Below are 23,640 nucleotides of genomic sequence, written 5' to 3' on the forward strand. Positions count from 1 at the left end.
AAATCTTAGCGGAAAAGCCTCAACTTTAGGCTCTGACTTGCTCAAACCACCGGGTCATTAGAGTAACCCCACGCAGGAGTCCTGAGAACCGTGGCATCGCAGGAGCGTTTGATCACAGTACTCTCAAACCGGGACAGAAAGGCGTCCCCTGGAGCTGCGGGCGACAGCGGGCTGGGAGGAGCGTCGCCCAGTGGCAGAGGCCGCGATGGTACCCGGTGTTGGGGAGAGGACGGGCTCCCACCTCCCGCAGCTCTACAGGCGGTGCCGGGAGGCGGGGCTTCAGCCATTGAGACTGAGTATTGGCTGCCGGAGCTGGGGAGGAGGGGCAAGCACGCCGTGATTGGTGGAGACTGGCGCCGGAGGGGCGGAGCCTCTATAAAAGACGCGTGCCTGTAGCGGCGCAGGCAGTGGGGCTGTCGGAGCGGCGCGGCCGTGTAGCTCCCGGGAACTGGCTGTCGTGGGGGTGGCGGGGACGCAAGTGGAGGCTGCGTGGGGTGCAGGGCGGGTGACCGCACGGCTGCACCTTCCTCGCGGTGCCCGGAGCCGACTTGGAGCAATTGCAGTGAGGCGACAGCCCCGGCACACACCGGAGAAGAAGCGGCCGTGGCGGCGGTGGCGGCGGCCCCAGCCATGCTGTGCTATGTGACGAGGCCGGACGCGGTGCTGATGGAGGTGGAGGTGGAGGCAAAAGCCAACGGCGAGGACTGTCTCAACCAGGTGATGGCAGTGATAGGAAAGGGGATCCCTGCTCATTCCCGGGAATCCTCGGGGCTCGGGGATGCTCCTCCGGAGCCGGGCGACGTTGCAGCGGCGGCCCGTAGAGCGCTCCCGGGATGCCAGGCTCCAGCCTCCTCCTCCCTGCCAGCTTGGGGTGGGGGGTGGGGGGGCATAGAGGACGCTTACGGTGGGGGAACCTGGGCCTGGAGACCAGGACACTGCCGGGAACCTCCACCCTGTCTCCTAGCCTGGCACTTTTCTCTAAAGAAGGTGGCAGGGCACACCTGCCGCAGGTGTATGTATGTGATGCCTCCCGTGGAGTCCTTGCAAAGCCCGGCAGCGCCACCCGCGTCCCGGGATGAGGTGGCTGCAAATGGTCGCTGGCCCCGGGGTTCCCTAGCTGACCAGGTGGGCCCTTGTCTCAAGCTGCTTCTCAGAAGGACTGTTCGTTCACCTGACACACTCCAGGCTTGCTGGGGATCCAGAGTATGCCCGAGTAATTTGCGGGGAAACGGTTCTGCCGGCAGTCTCCTGCTTGGGGTCTTTACACGTGTGTTTTCTTAAGAGTGACTAAGGCTCTTAACAGTGTGTGCATAATGGGTACAGCAGACCCATTTGACCCCTGGAAACACTGTGCCTTCGAGACCTGTAGACCTGAGCTATTTGGAGAGCTGTGTGTAAAGCTTAGCTGACACTTGTGGCATGCTTCCTCAATGCGTTTGTGTTTTTGGAATCCAGATGGTTAAAACTGTCCAGATAATAAGCTGCCGAATCAGCTGTGCAGATGGTGCTGGTGGAGGGAATTGCAGCGATTGGAATAAGAAATAAAATACCCTGTGGGTTCCTCTTCCTCAGCCACTTGGGAAATCTGTTTAGGGGGACTCCTTTCTCTGTGCAATTGGTCAGACCCTAGAAATAATCGAGCAATGCGAAGCCTCCATTGGAGAGCTGCGTTTTGGCTTCGCTGTTACCTTAAAACCTTGTTTTTCCGGTCTCCCACTGGCATTGCAACAAGGTAGAACTTTAGAAAAGTGGTTGCCAGCCCTTCACTCAGATGGAGCCCTTGGGTTTGCGTTGCTCATCTCCCCATACCTTTGGTTCTGTTTTTTTAGGTGTGCAGACGATTGGGAATCATAGAAGTTGATTATTTTGGGCTGCAGTTCACGGGTAGCAAAGGTGAAAGCTTATGGCTGAATCTGAGAAACCGGATCTCCCAGCAGATGGATGGGCTGGCACCTTACCGGCTTAAACTGAGGGTCAAGTTCTTTGTGGAGCCCCATCTCATCTTACAGGAGCAGACAAGGTAAAGCGAGGCGGAAACAAACCAATGTCAAGTACACCTCTGATTCCATTTAGAGGCAGCTATCCTGCCCTCCCGGAGATGTCCCCTGGCAAATTTGACTCGGTGCAGAGAAAGTTCTGGAAAAAACTTAAATTCGTTTTTCGAAGCACAGTTGGCCTGGGTGGATTTTTTTCTCCAACACCCCGCTCCCCTCCGATCTGTATAATATTAGTGAGAGAACAGGGCTGACTTCGTACAAACAAAAAGAAAACCCAACACCGACTTCCTGACTGCTTCATCTAATGCCCGCGAGTAACCCCGCCTCAGCAGTGTTACTACAGGTCACTGTAGACTGTTCTAACCGAAAGCAGGAAACTGTTCCTCTTGGGTTACTTAAACTTGGTCAATCTTCAGCCTAGTGTCAGATTACAGTGTGTAGCGGGAGTGCTCTGTCTGGCCTCCTGCAGGTTTGAAAACTTTTTTAAGTTTCACAAAAAATTAATAAAAGGACTCTTTGAAGGCCACTGTAAACTGAATTCCACCCTACAGATATATTAAACATGATTGATTGTTGGGCATGAGGTTTTTTTTCCCCCCTCCTTGTTAAACTGAGGGCCCCCAGCCTTGGTAGACAACTGAAGCCTGTGGGTGTGGTCTCCTTTTTCAAACGACCAAAATACACGCGTACACACACACACACACACACACACACACACACACACACACACACACACACACATTTCCCTCTGAGCTGACTGTAATACTTTTCTCAAAGATGAACCAAGATAGGAAGGTGGTGTTTAATATTTATTACTGAAATGCAAGAGACTACAGGGAAAAAAAAAAAAAAAAAGAAAATGATTGCTTTTAAAACCACAGCAAACTTTGGATCCCAGCACTGATGTTTTCCATACTCCTGTGGCTTGGAAGTGGGCCATGCATGTGAAAAATGTGATCTTGTAGATTTCTACTCCTAATGGGGAACAGGCTCCTCAGAGAGATTTTAACACACCGGTTTTTGTTTATTTACTAGACAAACAATGGAAACATTAAAAAATACCATCCATTTGGGTTTGGAATGTCCACGTTGCCTTACTGTGGTATTTTAAAGGTTGGAAGAGATTTTTGTTTATGAAGGAAATTGGCATAATAAATTTTTACTGGTTCTGAAAATACCTTACGGATATCCATGTAATGGCACGCTTAAAGATGCTGGACTGTCTCTATTAACCACAAGAGGCTCTGTCTGTTTTTAAACATTTACTCTGTGTCTGTGTATACTTGTATAAGTGTGGAGGTAAGAGGACAACTTTCAAAAGCCTGTTTTCTCCTTCTACTATGTGGGACCTGGAGATTGAACTCTAGTTGTCAGGCTCGGCAGCAAACGTCTTACCCCTTGAGTCACCTCACCAGTCCATAGACAGACAGACAGACGAACAGACCAACCGATCTGGTTTGTGAAAGCTTCCTTAGTTCAGTAAGTGAGAAAAATACATGACACAGCATTCGTTCTGTGTGTGTGTGTGTGTGTGTGTGTGTGTGTGTGTGTGTTTGTGTGTGTGTGTGTGTGTGTATGTGTGTGTGTGTAGCAGTCACATACGGCGATTTCAGGGCTTCCAGGTGCAACCCAATTCTAGTGACACAAATTTATCTTTGAAATCAGGCAAAAGTTGAGGAAGAAAATAACTTCATTTAAATAGTGGGAGGATAAGAGCAAATAAACTGTATGGGGAGTGCATTCCTGTTTTATGACTGACTGTGAGGAGGTTTCTACTGCAATGCGCTCTCCTGTAATTGGGTCAATGCCTGTGTTCAAATCTACTTTATCCATGGAAGACGTTTGTGAATTAGTACTTAAATCAAATCTCCTACATTGGTTTTTTCCATCATTGACTCAGTTATCTTTGACTCTGGGATTTGTATCTAATGGCATTCAAAGTGGCTCAACTAGGTTATGTCAATTGATTCATTCCTTTTAAGAGATCCCACGGAGTGGTCAGTGTAAGCTGGGCCGGGTAGTGGGTCTGTAATCCCAGCTGCTTCAGAGCTAGAGGAACAACGATTGCGAGGCCTATCCTGCTTGGGTTACAGTGTGAGTCCAAGTCTAGTCTAAGAACTTAGTGAAATTCTGGGTCAAAATAAAACATAAAGAGTTGAGAACACAGTAAAGCTTGCCTAATTTGTCCAAAGCTCTTCTTCTGAGTAAAGAAGCAAGGGAGGCAGGAGTCCTGGGTGGGTGAGAGGGAGGGATAGAGGGGATCTGAGGGGGGGGGGAGGAAGGAACAGGGGAAGATTTCAGGTTACATTTATTATGTTGGTGGATTTTGCACAGTTTTGTGGGTTTATCTAAAATATAAAGCTTTTAAAAAAATGCCTAAGGTTGATAGCCAGTCTGCTTTTAATATCTTTATCAAGTAATATCAACTTTGTGTTTGTGCCCTTTAATTGGGATGTCAAAGTTGTGCTAGGTCCCATTTCCTATTTAATTATTTATTTTAAGTGTGTGGGTGTTTTGCCTGCACGGTACTAAGGAACCAAACTATTGGCCCCAGGAAGTAGAGAGGCCTGGTGGGGTGGGTTGGAGTGGGGTGGAGACTGGGGAGGAGGAATGGGATGAGGAACAGTCAGAGGGCAGACTGGGAGGGGGATAGTGACTGGACTGAAGAAAAAACACACACACACACACACACACACACACACACACACACACACACACACACAAAACCAAGACTGTTGACAAACTTTTTGATGTTCCACTGTTGGCAATAAAATATCCGTATTAAATACTGTGATTCCACACTAGATCTGTCTGTGTAGTGAGTGAACACAGCTTCAACCACTCAGTTTTAAGAGACGGCTTCATTGAGGCAAGCCATGAGGGTGCATTTACTGTACCGAGGGCATCTAGACACTTCATTAAGAGGAGATAGCAGGGCACAGTTGCCCTCTGCAGACCACTAAGCAGCAAGCAGGTTTAATATGCAGGGGTGGTTAATTTACCAGTCAGTATCAGACCAGGCAGGCTGCCAAGAGGGGTGTAGCAAGAAGGCCTAGGTACCACAGGGGTCCTAGGTTCCAGGAAGATGGCATCTTTCTAAAGGGGAACGTTGGCTTGGTTCAAATGTTATGTAGATTGGTAGAACGGCTAATCTGGTCTTGGGCTGGCCTAGATTATAGATGGAGACAGCAGGTATTTCCAGCAGATGTTTTACCATCCCGTGGATTGAAAATGAAAAGCGAAACGAATGAATGCGTTCTGGAAGTAAATCTGAAATAATAATCATCTTCGTAGAGACTCGTGCCTTTCTGGGGCTCTCCGCTCTTCACGATGAATTTTGCTAACATTTTCAAAACCAGAGATTAGGAAAGTGTACATTTCATCCCCGACGGTGAAGACTATACCATCCCCTGCTGGCAGGCTCTTCTGTCTCTCCTGACTTGGCCACATTTTCGGAGCTCTGTGGTCTCTGTTAAGGACAGTTCGAATTACTTAAAGTTAACCAACATCTGGATTCTCCCTGCTCCCGCCCCAGAAAGCAGCCCCAGTACATAAACTCCATGAGCATTGAATTGAATGTCCAGAGAAATGTCATTATCTTGGACATGCGTCTCTCAAGATTTCTGTGTTGGGGTAGCAAGGATCTAACCTCCCCAGTTCCTGACCCCAGCTCACCACTCTCCTCTGGAAAAGCCTTCTCTAGCACTGCCTGGGAGGCTGCATTCTCCTGAGGCATCACCTATCTTTCTTTTAGAGCATTTACGTGCTTCTAACGTTATAGCTACTTACGTTCATTGACAGTCACTCTGATACTATAAATTCCGACCAAATTGGTCAGCACCGTATCCGCAGAGTCTAGCAAGCCTGCACTGTGTAAAAATCTGGTTAATCAATAAATTAAGAATTTCCAAGTCTGGAGCTAGGGATGGGTTTAGAACACCGTTGCTTTTGCAGAGGATCCAGATTTGGTTCCCAGCAACCACATGGTGGCTCACAACCACCTATACAGCTCATTTCCAGAGACCCAACTCCCTTTTCTGGCTCTGAGGGCATCAGACATGCACATAAAATGAAAAGAAAAAATCTCAAAACAAAATCAAAGCAAGCGTACGAAGCCAAAGCCACAGACAGACTCAAAGCAAATGGGCTGTGGTCATTCCAAACCAACCCAGGACCAGTCAGACTGGTCCTAGACGGGGTCTGGAAGTCATGTTCAAAGTCTCACTTAGCATCAGTTTGGGTGAGGGTTGCTTCCATAATTTACCTCTGCATAATTAAGAGTGAGTGTGTTCTGCATGGGATTGCATTGCGGCCAGTGCGTGTCTGTTACGGAGGTTCCTGTCACCATTACAGAGGCTCTTTACGCTGTATGTGCAAAACAGCAGAATCAGCCTCCCTCTCCCATCCCCAACTCTCCCCTGTCTTCCTCTCTCCCCTCCACTCCCTTCCCTGCTTTTATTTGCCAAAATATTAAATAGGACCTGGGAAAGTTAAAGAAATGAACAAAAATAAAATAAAATAAAAGCATACGTATTTCCAAAGAAATTATAAATTGAATTTCTGAACCCTACTTAAAGTTTTTCTGAGCACCTTCAGACCATACAAAGAGCATTTCTTTAAAATGGTATTTCGTGTATTTGTTTGTGTGTACGAGTAAGTTAGAAGCATGAGGTGTGTGTGTGTGTGTGTGTGTGTGTGTGTGTGCGCGCACACACATCCAGGCATGCGCATGCGAAGGCCAGAGATTGACAGCTTGCTCACACAGACACACCTATTGCCAGGGCTAAGGACGTTCTTTAGAAGTGCAGACATTTGTGCCTTCGAGTCACAGTATTCCCCGGGCACAGGCTACCGTCTCTCTCGGGACTGGAAGTCTCCCTGTGGCAATCCTCAAACCATAATTGCTTTAGGGCCTAAGGAGGAACATTTTTAAAAGTGATTCCACTTGGAGCTTGAAAAAGATCCCCGGAAGCCCAGGAAGAGATCTGACTTAGTAACTCTGATAGCCATCTGCCTCTGACAGGTTTTTCAGCTGTCAGCCCTCCCTCCATGAAGTAGGCCTAATGGTCTGACCTCGCTGGAGCTCTTTCCCCACTGGCATTCGGAACCTGAGCCCTGGTGTTGTTTTCTCAGCCTCGTGAAGTGTTTCAGACATCGAGGAAAGTTGAGGGTTTTTATCATGAACACCCACATAGTGCCCCCCCTCCCCAGAACCTGCTATTAAGTTTGATATGTCTACCATCCATCAACTGGTTTCTTGATTCATTTTTAAACAAGTCACACATAAGCACCCTTCCTCCTTAAATACTTTGGCGTGCTTACCACTAAGTAGAAACTGCTTGCACGTGCTTCTTTTTCCTTTTAGCTAAAACATACGTAGGATAACACACTGATCATATCTCTTAATGAGATTCAATGGTGCATGCTTAAACAACAGCTCTGCTGAGGTTAAGGACAGCAGGCAGCATCCCCATCTCAGGGAGTCCCTCACCTTTCTGCAGACACTGTCCTCTCTCACTACCCACTGCTGTGGTTCTCCACTCTAGCTTTCCTCTGCCTGTTTAGCTTGATGCACAGGGAGCCTTCCATAGGCTCTGCTTTATGTCCGCCTCCTTTTACCCACCGTCGATTTCTGTCGCGGTCCACGCATGCTCTTGTAGGCATGTGTGGGGTTTTCGTCACTTGTTATCTCTTCTGCTTTCTGTTTGCTTTGCTTTGTTATGTGGGGATCCAGTGTGGCCCTGAACAGTCTAGGTTAGCACTCTGACAGCCTGCTTTCTTTCTCCCTATTACTGGATAGTACTCTGTACTGTTTGTTGATCCACAGTCCTGCTGGCGAGCACCCGTGTCCATGAGTAAAGCTGCTATGAACATTCTAATACAAGCTTTTTTTTTTCTTCTTGTAGACACATGTGTTTTCGTTTTCCTTGAGTAAATACCCAAGAATACAATAGCTGGGTCCTATGATTGTTTAGTTGTGTGAGTTACTGCCAGACACCCCCCCCAACCCCCACACCGTGGCATCTGTACTGTTCCGTTCTCCCACTCCCACTCCCAAGAATGTCAGGAAGCCGAGCGTCTCACGTCCCTGCCAGCCTTCTGGTGGATGCATGGTGGTAGAGCGTTGTGGTTTTAATTTGCATTTCTCTGATGATTAATGATGTCTGTCAGATTTTCATGTCTTACTGGCCTCTCCTGCATCTCCTCTGGTGAAATGTCCAAGGCCCCCATTTTGATCATCAGCCTTAACTTTGGGCGGCCCGCATTCCTTGTATATCCTAGATACCAGCTCATTGTAAGATCTGAGTTTTATAAATATGTTTCCCCTGTGCCTTGCCTGCTATCCTCATGCCTTTTGGTGAGTCGGAGGTTTTCACTCTGGTGAGGTCTAGTTTATTCTTTTACTTTTCCTTTCTTTTTCTGGAGTTTATTCAATATGTCCTGAAAAGCCTTGTCTAACCCTAGCCAGGAAGGCACTCTTAGGTTTAGCCTTCAAGCCGGTATGGTTTTAACATCTACATGTAGGACTATGCTCCATCCTGAACTAATTCTGTTTTACGAGAATGTTACAAGACTAAAAACAAAACAAAACAGAAGAAAAAAAAAACTCTCATAGCAATTCCTGTTTCCATTTGGTCGTTTTTAAATATAACTTGGCAGTCGGAGTTTGGTTTAAAATAAACCGACACGGTTAAGTGACTCCTTGGACAGAGATGGAATGCTTGATTGTCATGGGGTCTGCCTGGGGTGAGTGGCCGTCCAGACAATACTTCCCAGGCATGTGCTTCAGGGGGAATTATGGTTCAGTTATTGGCAACCATGTTTTCGAAAATAACTACTTAGCCATTCCGAAGTCGCGCTAGATTCACAGCTTATATTTTGAACACAAGGCTGAAGCTAGTTACTTTACATTTGTTCTCAAACGTTCTTCAAAATGGCGTAGCGGGCAAGATGACTGGGAGGCTGTGGCCAACGGTAGCCATTTTAGTTACCTGTCTGTTGCCATGACCAAGGCAACTTAGTAAAGAAAGTACTTAGCTTGGGGGCTCACAATTCCATGTGACCTTCGCAGCGGGAGCATGGCAGTAGGCAGACAGGCATGGTGCTGGAGCAGAAGCTAATAACACGTAGCATGCTGATCCATGCTGATCTCATGAGAGAGAGAGAGAGAGAGAGAGAGGAGGAGGAGGAGAGAGAGAGGGAGGAGGGAGGAGGAGGGAGGAGGAGAGGAGAGGAGGAGGAGAGGAGGAGGAGGAGAGAGAGGAGTGCACTAACAGGATGGCATAGGCTTTTGAAACCTCAAAGCCTATTCTCAGTGAGGCATCTCCTCCTAATCCTTCCCAAACAGTTCCTCCAACTGAGAGCCAAACATCAAACACAGGAGCCTGCAGCGGCCATTCTCATTTAAAGCATCCCAGCAATCTACACAGGAGCTTCCACTCAGCTTCTGGAAAGTTCTGTGGTGAATACCAGAGGGCTTTTCTGTGAGATTGCTGGTCTTCAGACAAATATATATATGAATTTTAACCTTATGTGTATGAGTGCCTGCATGCATGTATATATGTATGTATGTGCACCACATGCACACTTACTGCCCACAGATCTAAAACCCTGGTCCTCTCCAAGAGCAACAAGAACTCTTAACTGCTGAGCCATCTCTCCAACCCCTGTAAAGGCACGGATTTTAAAAGAGAAATTGTTGGAGAATTTTGAAGCAAAACTATATTAAGAGTGTGTGCTTTGTGGCCATTCAAGAGGTGTAGATAAAGGTGTTTGCTGCCAACCTGGCCTGAGTTCAGTCTCTGAGGCCAGCATGGTGGAAGGAGAAAACTGACCCATAGGCTGCCCTTTGGCCTCCAAAAATGCACTGCGTCACTCACCCACAGATATGCAATAAGTGAACAAGTAATTGTAATTTTAAAAGACTTTGCTTCTTTTTCCAAATTGAAATCCGACGTCTCAAATTGGTGTATGGGTGCTTTGCCTACACACACACACACACACACACACACACACACACACACACACGTGGGCATTGGTGTATGGGTGCTTTGCCTACACACACACACACACACACACACACACACATACATGTGGGCTCCACATGAGTGCCATTGCCCAGGGATGCTATTAAGATGACATCAGATCCCCTGATCTGGAGTTAAAGTGGTTGCTAGGCACCATGTGAGAGCTGGGAATTGAACCTGGGTCCTCTGAAAGAGGTGCCAGTGCTCTTAAGCACCGAGGCACGTCTCCAGCCCCTCATCCTCTTCACAGCATGTGCAAATTCATTTGTACCTACGAGCCAACACTCGACTTAACTACAATGATGCACCCTGGGCCCCACAATGTGGTCCATATACTAGAAAGATACCCATTTTCTTAGTAACTGGGTAAAACCTTAAACACTAATTTCTAAGGGTAGCCCTAGGAACGTATAGAATATGTAGTATTAGCTTGTGTTCATGAACATTTGCTTAAGACAAAGTAGGTATTTTCGTCTTTTTTTTTCCTTCCCTGGAGCTGAGGATCGAACCCAGGGCCTTGTGTTTGCTAGGCATGTGCTCTACTACTGAGCTAAATCCCCAACCCTAAAGTAGGTATTTTCAAAGCCTTTCTTTTGTGTGTGGTTCTGTGTTGTAAACTATATGGAACTAGATAGGTTATCCACTTGTGAGATGTGCTTTTAAAAAAATATTCTCTACAGGCCTGACTTCTTTGACTACAACTGCTTGTTTCGCTATTATTGGTAACCTTTGATCACTTCCGTTAAAAAATGAAAAGAAAGGAAAGAGTAAAGGGGCAAAATGCAGGAGGAAAGATAGTTACAAGTCAGATGTGTAAGGCAGGAAGCTAATACGAACGAGTCCTCAACTCAAAGCCACTCACAAATCTGAGCCCTCCCTCAATTCCCTGTTGGAAATATGTCTTTGCGCACTGCCATCTTCCCTCTTGGAAAGAACACGCTGATAGATCTTCTGATAGCTCATCAGAGCTGGTGACCTTGGCTACCTCTGCTCCATCACACTGGTGCCTGGACCCGTGTCACCCAGAAACCCACCTGTGGACGAAGTCTTTGATAGGATATGTGCCTTTCCCCCAAAGACTGTATGTTCCTTCAAAGACAGTAACAAAACCCAACAACTATCAGACATGTCCATCCCATAACTCCAGTGTGGGGCAGGGCACAGACCCCTCTATTCACTTGAGAGCCACAAAAATGCAGAAAGAAGCCTGCAGTGAGGAGGAAGAGGAGGACGAAGAGGTAGAGGGGGGGGGAGGAAGAGGAGGAGGAAGAGGAGGACTGCCAGTACCTGCTGGATGATGTCGAGCACAGTCCAGCCTCAACTGGCTGGAGACCACCAGTGTACCCCACCCCCATGCCTTCGTTCCAGTTCTCAGCTACTCCTGGGAAAGGGTGAGCATTGCTCTAGGAAGAGTGAGCATTGCTCTAGGCTCCTAGCCGCCTGTTTACGTTGGGCCACCATTTCTTTCCTTTGCTTTTGGCAGCTGTCCCTCCAGAAGTAGGCGTAGAGAGATTTGGAAAAAGAAATTGAATAAATTTGAAAAGTCGTCTTTGGCAGCTCTCTGTGCTGTTTAATAAAGCAGGAAGCAGCTTCGAGCTTGACGGTAGGAAAATAAGTCGAAAGAGACCTTTACACTCACAGTCATTAAATCGAGAAGGCTCAGTTTGTGGTGCTAATCTTAAAATCTTTTGGCACATGGTTTCTTCTTGAACATAAGCATCGATTCCAGCTTTAGGGCCCAGAAAACATACGCTGGTTATATAGGCAGATGTATGTCAAGATTCCATTTTCCCTGTGAGCAACGCCAGCATTTTTGAGAATTTTAGACCCACATCTTCTTCCTCCTCCTTACTCTTCTTCCCCTGCTTTAAGACAGAGTCTCACTCTGTAGACCAGGCTAGCCTGGAACTCATAGAAGTCTACCTGCTACAGCTTTCAGAGCTAAACGTATGGACTACCACAGGCTATCTGTATAGATATTTTAAAAGCAGGGTTGTTTTTTTTTCTGTCCAATTCCTTCGCCCCAGCAGGGCCCCTCTCGGTGTAGCAGTGTGGAAGAAATACTGTAAAGACTACCAGATGTCTGGGTTAATCAAAGCTGTGTCTGTTCTCTTTGAATGCTACTATGCAGCTTACAGTGGCTTCTTCTTGGGGGCTTGGAGTTCAGGAAAAACTTGCAACCTTCAAGAATGTTTCATCATTTTAAACCTTTATCATTACTGAAAATGCAAAAAGACTGAACTGAATTTTTCTTAGTTTAGAAAGAAAATGGCTCACGCCAGCCTGGTAGTTTGAGATTCTCCACACAGCCCCTTGCATTCATCACCCCTCTTGTCCTAAGTCCTGTCCTTACCTTTCTCATGCCAGCCCCTTGAGTGACAAACTCAGGCGTGCAGCAAAAGCAGAAGCAGGGTTGCCAAGCGGGACAGTGAGGAGCTAAGCTTACTCGGGCTTCCGAGCCTCACCAATGGCTGGAATTCATTATTGTGCCTGTAAGCCCATGGGAGAGACTACCTCGAGTCATCAAAGGGACAAAGTGTATGGCCTCGCCTCTGTGGCGACTCAGAGAACGCCTCTTCAGGATTTCGGACAATAAAAACAATATCTGAATTTCCCCCGGAATTTCTGTGGCATGCATACCTTGTAGTGAATGAATGTAGAACGTAATGTTAGGGTAGGCTGGAATAGAGCAAACCAGGGGATGGGATATAAAATAAACACAGACACATCGTGCTTTACTCTGACTCATGGAGCTCTCTGATGTTAGAGGCCATTAAGCCCGCCCAGGTGCGAGGAGATGCTGTAACTTGTTATGTAACTTAACTAGGAAACAGGTGGGCTGTACGCAAGGCCGATCAAAAGGTAACTGAGGGAATGGACAGGAAGGAAGGCCGTCAGGGCAGGTTGCTGCAAGGCTGCGTCTTCCAAGTAGAGAGATGGATCCTATCCAGAGCACAGTAACAGGAGGTGTGGCTGGAGTCAGCCCCTGGGGAAGCCTGGGTTTCACCCACCACCGGGCATCCCTGTGAAGGACTTTGAGCAGAAAGATAGCGCGTTTTCACAGGGAGCATTGGCAGCCAGCAGCTCGGAAGGTGGGCTGGGGGACTCTGGAGGGGAGAGGGACCCTGGGGCCACAAAAACTCTTGCCACTTCTAAGCTGTGAGTAGGACCGAAGAGGCCCAGATGAGGAGGCAAGACTAGATGGGGTCTAGAACTCTGAGAAGTGGGCTGGAGAGAAGGCTTAGCGAGAACTGCTTGTCTGGCGAGCATAAGGGCCGGAGTTCCTCCCTAGCACCCATTAAAAAGATGCCAAGCGTACACTTGCCAACCAGGCTAGCCTACTAGGTTACATCTAGGCCGTGAGGTGCCCTGCCAAAGGAGGTAGGTGGTACTTCTGAGGATGACACCCGAGGTTGTCTGTGTCAGACTTTTCAACTTGCTAAAGAACCATCTGGCTGGTGAAATCTCTGGTGGGTGGACATCAGAGTAGGATTCTGAGAATTCAAGGGACATTCTTTTTTCACTGTCCCTGAAGACCAGAATCTACTACCGTAGGTTTTCCAACTGAAAATAGTAGTTGTGTCTGCGTATAATCTGCAGAGGCAAGAGGGTCTTGAGTTGAATACAAGCCTCGGCTGCATTGCAAGTTCGAGGCCAGCCTGCCTCAAAACAAACAAACAAAATAATTGATTTTTAAATTTCCTCTAAAACATTATAACGCTAATTTGCTCTGCTTCTACTACTTAAGTTTTTATGACATTTTATTTACTGATTTGAAGAGGGAGCATACCATGGTGCACACTTAGAAGTCAGAGAAGTCAGAAGACAGCCTGTGGGGAGTCTCCTTGCACTCACTATGAGGGCCCAAGTCTTCAGCCCTGCCTGCAAGGTCCCTCATCCACTGAACCATCCCTCCACACCTGCTCTCTTTGCTTAAAAAAAAAAAAAGTGCTTGATTGTGAAATTACACAGCTAGTTGAGTTTGTTTGGTTTTCTGCATCACTGGGGATGAAACCTGGGGCCTCGCACACACTGTGCAATTGTGCTGTCCTCGAGCCACACCCCAGCCCAGCAGGCTGCCCCAGATACTGTTATCCCAAGCCTCAACCGGTCTCTCCTTCTCTTGCAGGCATATCTTTTTCTTGCACATTAAAGAGTCCCTCTTGGCAGGCCACCTCCAGTGTTCCCCAGAGCAGGCAGTGGAACTTAGTGCCCTCCTGGCCCAGACCAAATTCGGAGACTACAACCAGAACACTGCCCAATACAGCTATGAGGACCTGTGTGAGAAAGAGCTCTCCAGCTCCACGTTGAACAGGTGAGGCCGCCGGAGGAGCATGCTTGTTCACACCCACCAGCTTGATAGGAATCAGGAAACTGGCCCCCCGTGCTGTCGTGATGGACTTCGGGAGGCAGAGCCCGGGCCATCGCCAGGTTTATCCAGTCATTTCCAGAAGATTCATGTGCCTTTTACTTGAGAAACTTACCAACACAAAACTGCCCACACAGATAAACGCCCTTTTATGAAATGCCATAAGTAACAAGGATCTCCAAAGTGCCTGACCTTTTAAATATGCAAATCTCCTACAATAAAAGTCTAGCATGTTTATTGGTGTTTGCCTCGTCCAGGCAAGACTTACAGCAGGCGGCCTAATTTAGGCGGCTGGCTCAGTTACCCTACCCCGTGTAACAAGCTAAGCCCAGCTCAGCAGGTTTAAACAACAGGCATTATCTGACGGTGCCTGGGCAGGGCAACTAAAATCCCAACTAGGGAGGCCTCCGGGCTCAGATGACTTCTTGCCAGCCTCCTCCTTGTGCCACCTGACCTCAGGGCTCTCTCATGGTGGTAGCTGGTGAATGATCCAAGAGGAAGAGACAAGAGCCAGGAAAGAAATCAGACCCCCATGACTCAACCCCAGAAGTGAGCTTCATGCCAGGTCTTCCACCATTTTTGTTCACTGGAAGCCAGTCAGTCATTAAATCCGAGCACACTCAGGGAAGGTTACACTGGGAGGCCAGATCACCAAAGACCGCAGGAGAGACAGCCCCTGCCACAGCACAGAATACAGAGCTATGTTTTCTTCAGTTGCAGGTAATCTAATCAGTCCCTGTGGCGCTTGCCAATCAGGAAGCTTGTGAAGTCTATGTAGATAAACATATGATGTGATCTGGCCTACACGTTTGTCTTATGTGTGTATGTTTAGAGATTTTCCCTAATTCTTTCAGTATTCCCAAATGAGTTCTCAATACTTTTTGAGATCTTTTTAAAAGTGTGTGTGTGTGTGTGTGTGTGTGTGTGTGTGTGTGTGTGTGTGTGTGTGTAAGACAGCTGGTGGGAGTGAGCTCTTTCCTTCTACCTTGTATGTCCCAGAGATCTAATTCAGGCTTGGAGCAAGCGCCCTTACCCATTGAGTGATCTCACTGGCCCCATTGTTGAGATCCCGAGCCATGTCTTGGAAGTATTTTACAGTAAATTTGATTAGTAAAGGAAATAGTAAAATGCCATTTGGTGCCTTTGTGATTCCTAAATGACCACATCCTTATAATTCACTTGTGAAAATCCCAAGCTTTATGGAATGCATAAATTGATCTGTCTAGTCATGTACTGTTGGGTGCCCCGCAGCATTGTTGGGAAGCATAAGGAGCTGGAGGGCATCAGCCAGGCTTCTGCAGAATACCAAGTTCTGCAGATTGTGTCAGCAATGGAGAACTACGGCATAGAGTGGCACGCCGTGAGGGACAGCGAAGGACAGAAGCTCCTCATTGGGGTCGGACCTGAAGGCATCTCAATTTGTAAAGAGGACTTTAGCCCTATTAACAGGTAACTCAAGTCTTCAATATACGTTCATGTATACTGCATATATGCATACACACATTCATACAATCCCAAGCATGTATGTCTACTCTTTGCTTTTGCTGAAAATAGAAAATGGACAGAAATTCACCAGACAACCTCTATGAATAAAGTGATTCATTTTCTAACTTGTTCAATTAATTGCATTCAAGTCCTAATTATTTCTTAAGTGCTCTTAAGTCCACTAATGTGCCAGAATGACTACTTTTCACTAGCTGCTCAGTCCATAAATACCTGTGTCTGCTTCTGCATACATGCACACACGTACATGCACAGACATGCACATGCACACACATGCACATGCACACACATGCACATGCACACACATACATGCACATGCATGTATACACATGCACACACACACACACACACACACACACACACACACACACACACACACACACACGGTTACTCCAGCACTTGTTTCCACCCGACAGCTGCTGGTCCTGCTCAGCATAAGTAGTTGGCCTCATGACAGAACTCCCCAGGCTGAGTGTCTGGCTCCCCACCTGGTCATGGGCTACCTAACTAAAGGTGTCAGCACCATGCTGAGCTCTCCCTTCCGAACTTGCTCATTTTTCTCCTCCTGTCTTTCAGGATAGCTTATCCTGTGGTGCAGATGGCCACCCAGTCAGGAAAGAATGTCTACTTGACCGTCACCAAGGAGTCCGGTAACAGCATCGTGCTCCTGTTTAAAATGATCAGCACCCGTGCTGCCAGTGGGCTCTACCGAGCTATCACGGAAACGCATGCATTCTACAGGCGCGTACCACCCTGTGTCTCGTTTGGGCGACTGGCAGGGTTCTGTGACTTCCCCTAGCCTTGAGTCCACAAGTCTTGTACAGAATGGGAGAGAATAGCTACTCTGAGTACCTCAGTTTGTCGAGCTGGTGGAACCCTTCTCAGCACAGAATGGACATGCTGTGCTTCACTTACAGCCTCCTGCCAATCTCTCACTGTATCTCCTTCCAAGCCACCTCCCAGCATGACCCCAGTGGTTGGCCCTGTTCTGTTAAGGCTTCATCCTTTCCCAGAACAGTGGCACAGGTCTCTCCCTGCTGAGAATGACCCTGTCCTGAGCTCTTACCCTTCAAACACTCAGGATACTTATTAAATTGAATTTAATTTTACTTGGTGTTTTTTGAGACCAAGTCTCACTGTGTGTCCAAAGCTTACCTGAAATTCGCTATACACCTCAGGCTGACTTCAAGCTCAAATGCAATCCTCTAGTCTTGGCTTCCCGACTGCTGGGATTGCCTATGTGGACCACTATACCTGGTCACAGGGAAGATTTTTAAATAACATTGGAGACTCTGGAGGGTACTTTTCAAGCTGAGTTGTGATTAGGCTCAGACTTTGAAAAAATTAAAGCCAAAAATGTAGTCGGTAGGAAGCCTTCAAATGTTTTGTGTTAAAATAGACTACAGAGCAGAACAGAAAATGTGTAGACATGCTTAACATGAAAGCCACGACTTCAAAGAACAAATGTCCCTTTGCTTGCACAAGCTGCTGGGTGGCAGCTCACAGCCCTGGGGAGCTGAGATTCACATCTCCATGTCTACAGCTGCTTCCTTGAAAGTATTTGGAGACCCCTGGGAAGCACAGGGGTAAAGTCGCTGAGCTACTGAGCATATGAAATGGAAAATTACCCTCAGACATGCACAAAAGAATATTAACTGGCTCCATCCATGGAATGCTTGCCTAACGTGCATGAAGCCCACATGAGCTAAGCACAGTACACATACGTGTCTATAATCCCAGCAGCACTAGGGGTTGTAGAACGAGGAGGATCATGAAGTTCTAAGACATCCTTGGCAGCATAGTTCAAGAACAGCCTGTGTCACGTGAGACCTTATCTCAAGTGGGGAAAAAAAGCTGGGTTTGGGGCATATGTCTTTAATCACTGCACTCCAGAGACAGAGGCAGGTGGGTCTCTGTGAGTTAAAAGCCATGGTGTTCTTCATGGTGAGGTTCAGGACCTACATAGTGAGATCTTGTCTCAAGAAAAGAGCAGCAGTAATATTGAATGTCTTTTAAGCCAGGCATGGTAGCATAGAACTGTAATCCCAACAAGCAGAAGGACCATAAGTTTCAGGCCAGCCTGGGGTATATTATCTCAAAAAGCAAATGAGTGGGGAGACAGATGGATGGCAGAGAGACAGACAGATGATGGATAGATGGATGATAGCAGATAAGAGGTAGAAGATAGATTGATAGATGGAGGATATAGATTAATCAAGAGAGAGACAAGATAGAGTACTAAATATCTGTTGCTGAGCTGTTTGTATTGATAGCAGCTTCTGATAGTCTGAATTATTAGGCCTCCTAGGCTTTTCAATACTAAGTCAGATGTTCACTCTGTCCCACATTTAGGTGTGACACAGTCACCAGTGCCGTCATGATGCAGTACAGTCGTGACTTGAAGGGCCACTTGGCGTCTCTGTTTCTGAATGAGAACATTAATCTTGGCAAGAAATATGTCTTTGATATTAAAAGAACATCCAAAGAGGTATATGACCATGCCAGGAGGGCTCTGTACAACGCCGGTGTTGTGGACCTTGTCTCTCGAAATGACCAGAGCCCTCCCAGCTCGCCTCTGAAGTCCTCCGACAGCAGCATGAGCTGCAGCAGCTGCGAGGGCCTCAGCTGCCAGCAGACCAGAGTGCTGCAGGAGAAGCTGCGCAAACTGAAGGAAGCCATGCTGTGCATGGTGTGCTGCGAGGAGGAGATCAACTCTACCTTCTGCCCCTGTGGCCACACTGTGTGCTGTGAGAGCTGTGCAGCCCAGCTGCAGGTAAGGAATCACTTACCCTCCTGTCCGTTCAGGGTCTAATGGGTGTGTGATACCCAGAGCACAAAGCACCCATCTCCACTTGGAGAGGTCTGTGCGCTCTGTGACTGACATCACTGCACCCTTTAGGAAGGTGGATCAGCAACTCTTGTCACCATTTGGTTCTGGATATGAGGTCCGGACCGATGAGGTAATATATCTTGAACATAAACCAAGAATTAGAATCTCAGCTTGATTCTTCCATTTTCTGTTGCCTCCTGATTTCTGGTACCTCTTACTAGGAATATCTGTATTTTTGCCCAAAATTCAAGCTAAAGAATGCATAAATTTTTATATTATTGTTATTGGTGACGTATTTACCATATTTTCATTAATTTATCTTTTTCTCTATGTTTGCATTTATGGGTGTGTATGTGTGAGTGTGTGTGAGTGAGTGTGTGTGAGTGAGTGTGTATGAGTGTGTGTATGAGAGTATGTGTGTGAGTTCATGTGTGAGTGTGTGTGTGAGTGTGTGTATGAGAGTGTTTGTGTGTGCGAGTGTGTGTGTGAGTGTATGTGTGTGTGAGTGTGTGTGTGAGTGTGTGTGTGAGTATATGTGTGTGAGTGTGTGTGTGTGTGTGTTGTGAGTGTGTGTGTGTGAGTGTGTGTGTGTGTGTGTGTGTACATGCACTATAGTGCACATATGGAGGTCAGAGGACAATTTGTAGGAGTCAACTTTTTCCTTTCATCATGTGGTGCTGGGAATCAAACTTGGGTTGTCAGGCTTGGTGGCAAGCGTCCTTACCCACTGAGCAATCTCACCAGCCCCTTAATTTCCTTTTATTACTGTTGATATGAGGTCTTTTCTATTGGCTGTTCCTTGCTAGCAAGTCAAACTAATTTTCATACGAAAAATAAAAACAACTCACATATAGCATTTCTCCTTACATTTCTCATACAGTAAGCTTTTATTTGGTTTCACCTCTCAGAAATGTCTGCTAAATATCACCTGGGTGTATGTAAACCCAGCCTTGCATGTCACCTACTCCTCACAAGCTACAGTTACGTAGCTAGTGTTAGGATTGTACAGTGAGCTCAAGACACCTGCACTTCTCGGAACACAGTCTCTGCTGATGCCACGAGGGGTTCCCCTCCAGAGTCCTGGGCTCATCTTTTCCTGCCCACGGATTCTGACCCTGTTGCCTGTTTCCCTAATAGCCAATGAAGGGTGCGTGCTAGCCAAAAAACCACTAGAGGCTTATTGCCCCTGGCCACAAGGGCATCTACCCACTTATACTGACCCCAAGATAGCTGACCCAAGGTCTGTCTACAGACATTATCTCCAACATGGTGGCCGAGGTGCAGTGACCTCCTCCTGTATGCATGGCTCCGCCTGGAAAGAAGGAAGGCTGAAGCTAACAGAAGGGTTGGGAAGATGGCTGGACCAATAAACTTCCTGCTCTGTGTTGCAGGGCACAGGGACCTGAATTCAGTCCCTAGAACCTGTCAAAAGCTGTGTGGGAGGGGTTCAGGAGTTGGAACAGTTGCAGGAATTCTTAATCCTCACCCTAGGCAGGCAGAGAGAGGAACCCCAGGCCTCACATACCAGCCAGACTAGCTTAATCGGTATTCTCCATGTGAAAGACCTGTCTCCAAAAGAGCTTGAGGTGTCTGAGAACAGGCATGTAGATGACCACTGGTCTCTGAGTAAGGTGTGTATACACACACACACACACACACACAGACACACACACACACACACACACACACACACACACACACACAGAGGCATGCACAGTTAGACAGAAAATGCAACTTTCTTCAGTGGATGTCTTTTCCTAACACTCACTGTTAATCCTTGTAAAGTGTAAATCTTCAAGCCTGTTCCAGAGCACCTAAAAGTTTGGAACTGGATCATAATGGATCTTATCTAGAAAACTGCTGGTGAGGCACCAAGGCAGAACTCCCAGGTCCCGCAAATGTCCTAACCAGAGGTGGCTTCTTTTGCAGTCATGTCCCGTCTGCAGATCACGTGTGGAACACGTCCAGCACGTCTACCTGCCCACCCACACCAGTCTTCTCAATCTGACTGTCATCTAATGCGTCCTGTGCTTACTGGGCATGCCATGTCCCCACACGCTGCAGTATTGTAAACTAGAAGAGTAACTCTGTGAAGAAATAGTTCACTCTCAACACCCATTTGCCATGAGACGTTTCCAGAAACAAGGAGGAAAGGAAAGAATGCGACCACACCTCTTCTGTGAGGAGAAGCAACAGTTCCATGGCAACCAGGAAGCAATCTGGGACATGGACACATTCCTTGGGCTTTGGGGTTTTTTTAATGATCAAGTAAAGGAGTAGATAAAATTGTCTCTGTCAGTCAAGTGGCAACATGGCCCAACCGTGGGCACCTTTTAGGAAATGATGTCATATGTCTCCTTCACTTGTCCTGAGGCAGCAGATTTTGTAAGAGTTTTAAGGATTTCCTTGGTTCTTTTTGTATGGTCATGGAGCGCTGAACATTTTTAATAGGATTTTTTTTTTTGTCTTAAAGAAATAGTCCTCATTAGAAAGTCATTTCTGTCTTTATAACTCGTTCAAGAACAACTGGAAAGCTGGTAGTTTCGAAAGCAATCCCGTGACTTCTCAAGGGTTGAGAGCAACGTGGTCAGATTGGAACCAGTCTGACTGAGAGCCAACAGGTAACTCACCGTGGGTGACTTCCCTCCTAGCTCCCCTGTTTCCCTCACTCCACATCCCATGCCTTTCACTGATAAAAATGCTACCAGTTTGGTTACATACATGGCGTGGTCAAGCACTCCCTGGGCTTTGGAGCTAGTGGACTATTTGCAGATCGGAAAGGGAGAGTGGTAGAGAGGCTTCCTTGGAAGGGAAGAGGAGAGAGAGAGAGAGAGAGAGAGAGAGAGAGAGAGAGAGAGAGAGAGAGAGAGAGAGAGAGAGAGAGAGAAGCCAGAGAGCCACTCAGAGTGTGCCAGAGTGGTTTTTCACTTCCCCCAAGCACTCACTCCAGCAGCACCCGTGGGTGTCGCCTTGCTTGAAGATCAAACTTTCTACAGCCTTATAGGTTTCTAGGTTGTGATCTCCTCTTTGTGTCTGTCTTAACTCCCTTTGTTGGTGTTTTCTTAGGTCAGTGCTTCCGTATTCATTGTACTGCCTCCTCGGCGTCTTCCAGAGGTGGGGCTATTTCATTATGTTTCTATATTCTTCGTCATAATTTCACCCCCACTTGGGCATTTTGGAAGCTAGTGAGCTAGGGGGTTTTCTAGGGTGTCCGGAAGCCTAGCTGACCTCATCGGGTGCAATACTAGCTAAGTTAAAGCTAGAAACCTACACTGTCACTTTACTGAGCTCTGAGTCTACGTTTCATATTGCCTTAATGTAGCAGTAATGTGTTTATGCATTTGTTTTTTTGCACAGACATTTTGTCAGATATTAAAACTCTACTTTTTTATGGCACATATTAGCATATAAGCCTTTATTCCAAGAGGTATTTATTTTTTCACTTGTAAAAAAAAATAATGTTTCCACATTAAAAAAAATCAACTCTGTTATATCCTAGAGGACTTCTGTCTTTTATATTCAGGATAATAAAGACTTTAAAGCAAACTGGGTGTTTGTGTTCTCGTGGTCATTGTCATCTAAGCCGTTTTTGCAGTTGAGCGAGCGCTCACCTCAAATTTAGGGTTTTAAGATGTCTTCACTGAGACGCTCTGCCCAGCTCTTCTCTCATCTGACTTTGGACATACAAGGTTTGAAGGTAGGTGAACATGATTCTGTGACAGACATGGCGGAAGGAGAGGATTGCTTGGGGAGGAGGGAAGCTAGGTGGCTCACCCAATAAAAGTGTTTGCTACACAAGTCTGATGACCTGAGTCCACTGATCCCTGGAACCCACATAAAGATAAAGGAAAACAGCCAACTAGCAAAGTTGTCCTATGACAGCCACACGTGGGGCTCATAGGGCTCAGTCATAGCAGAAACAGACTCCACAGTCTGGGACTGCCTTCCTACAGTACCACCAAATGCTACTGCTGGGCCTGGTCCTTAATGGTCTTTAGTGCTGGTATGTGGTCATCTGTTCTGAAAGTGCTTTGTGTGGTAGAGAGTATTATTAGATACCTGTAACCGAGACCTTTAAAATTGGCAGACAGACCCCAACAAGCCGCAGAGTATCAGTGTCTTTGTGATTTACAGTGTCTGTGTAGTGCCTGTGACGTGCATGAGTGCTTCTGTGTGGACGTTAAATGATGTTCAGATGTGTGTGCATGGTAGTCTCAGAATGATAACCAGGACGGACGGGTGGATGAGCGACAGGTCAACAAATAACATTGCTTGTACTGCATGGGCCAGGACTTCTTCAGCTTAGCGACCTCTGTGGAAACCCATGCATCACTTGGCATTCTAGAAGCATAAAGGATGACACACTGTTTGAGCACAGGAAATACCGATTACCTCTGCTAAGGGCCCAGGGTAAACGTACTCCAGAAGGACGTTTGAACACAACTTTCATTCTGTAGTTGGAGTGAATGCCAAGAACTTAGGCTCTGAAGGGATGTGTGGCATGGGTTAACAGTGAATGGAACCTTCGATTCCAGATTTGACTTTGGTACTCCACTGCCTTTGTAGCCAGGAACTGGTAGTGCGGTTGTACAACAACACATGAGACAGAGGAGAGCAGAGAAACAACTCAGTTTTGGCTACATATTGACATGAGGAAAACAAGAAAAATGGACCAGGGAGGTGGCTTGGTGGGCAAAGGTTGACAAAAGTGGAAGAGGGATGGAGAGATGGCTTGGCTGTTAGGAGCACTAGCTGCTCTTGCAGAGGACCTTGGTCAGATTTCCAGCACCCACGTGGTGGTTTACAACCAATTGGAACCCTAGTTCCAGGATATCTGATGCCCTCTTCTGGCCTCTATATGCACCAGACACACATCTGAGACACACACATACACGCAAGCAAAATAGCCATACA

At 46.9% G+C, this 23,640-nt stretch overlaps 1 protein-coding gene across 1 annotated transcript; it reads left to right on the plus strand.

The window, feature by feature from the left end:
• Positions 1-405: 405 nt before the first annotated feature.
• On the plus strand, positions 406-22,276 carry Mylip (myosin regulatory light chain interacting protein). The gene is made up of 7 exons (XM_032884585.1): positions 406-717; positions 1,830-2,020; positions 14,154-14,339; positions 15,645-15,842; positions 16,473-16,637; positions 18,249-18,669; positions 20,656-22,276. The coding sequence occupies exons 1-7, from the start codon at positions 631-633 to the stop codon at positions 20,743-20,745; spliced, it is 1,338 nt and encodes a 445-aa protein (XP_032740476.1). The 5' UTR covers positions 406-630; the 3' UTR covers positions 20,746-22,276.
• Positions 22,277-23,640: the final 1,364 nt, after the last annotated feature.

Source organism: Rattus rattus, chromosome 14, assembly GCF_011064425.1.
Source record: "Rattus rattus isolate New Zealand chromosome 14, Rrattus_CSIRO_v1, whole genome shotgun sequence".
NCBI classification, from domain to species: Eukaryota; Metazoa; Chordata; class Mammalia; order Rodentia; family Muridae; genus Rattus; species Rattus rattus.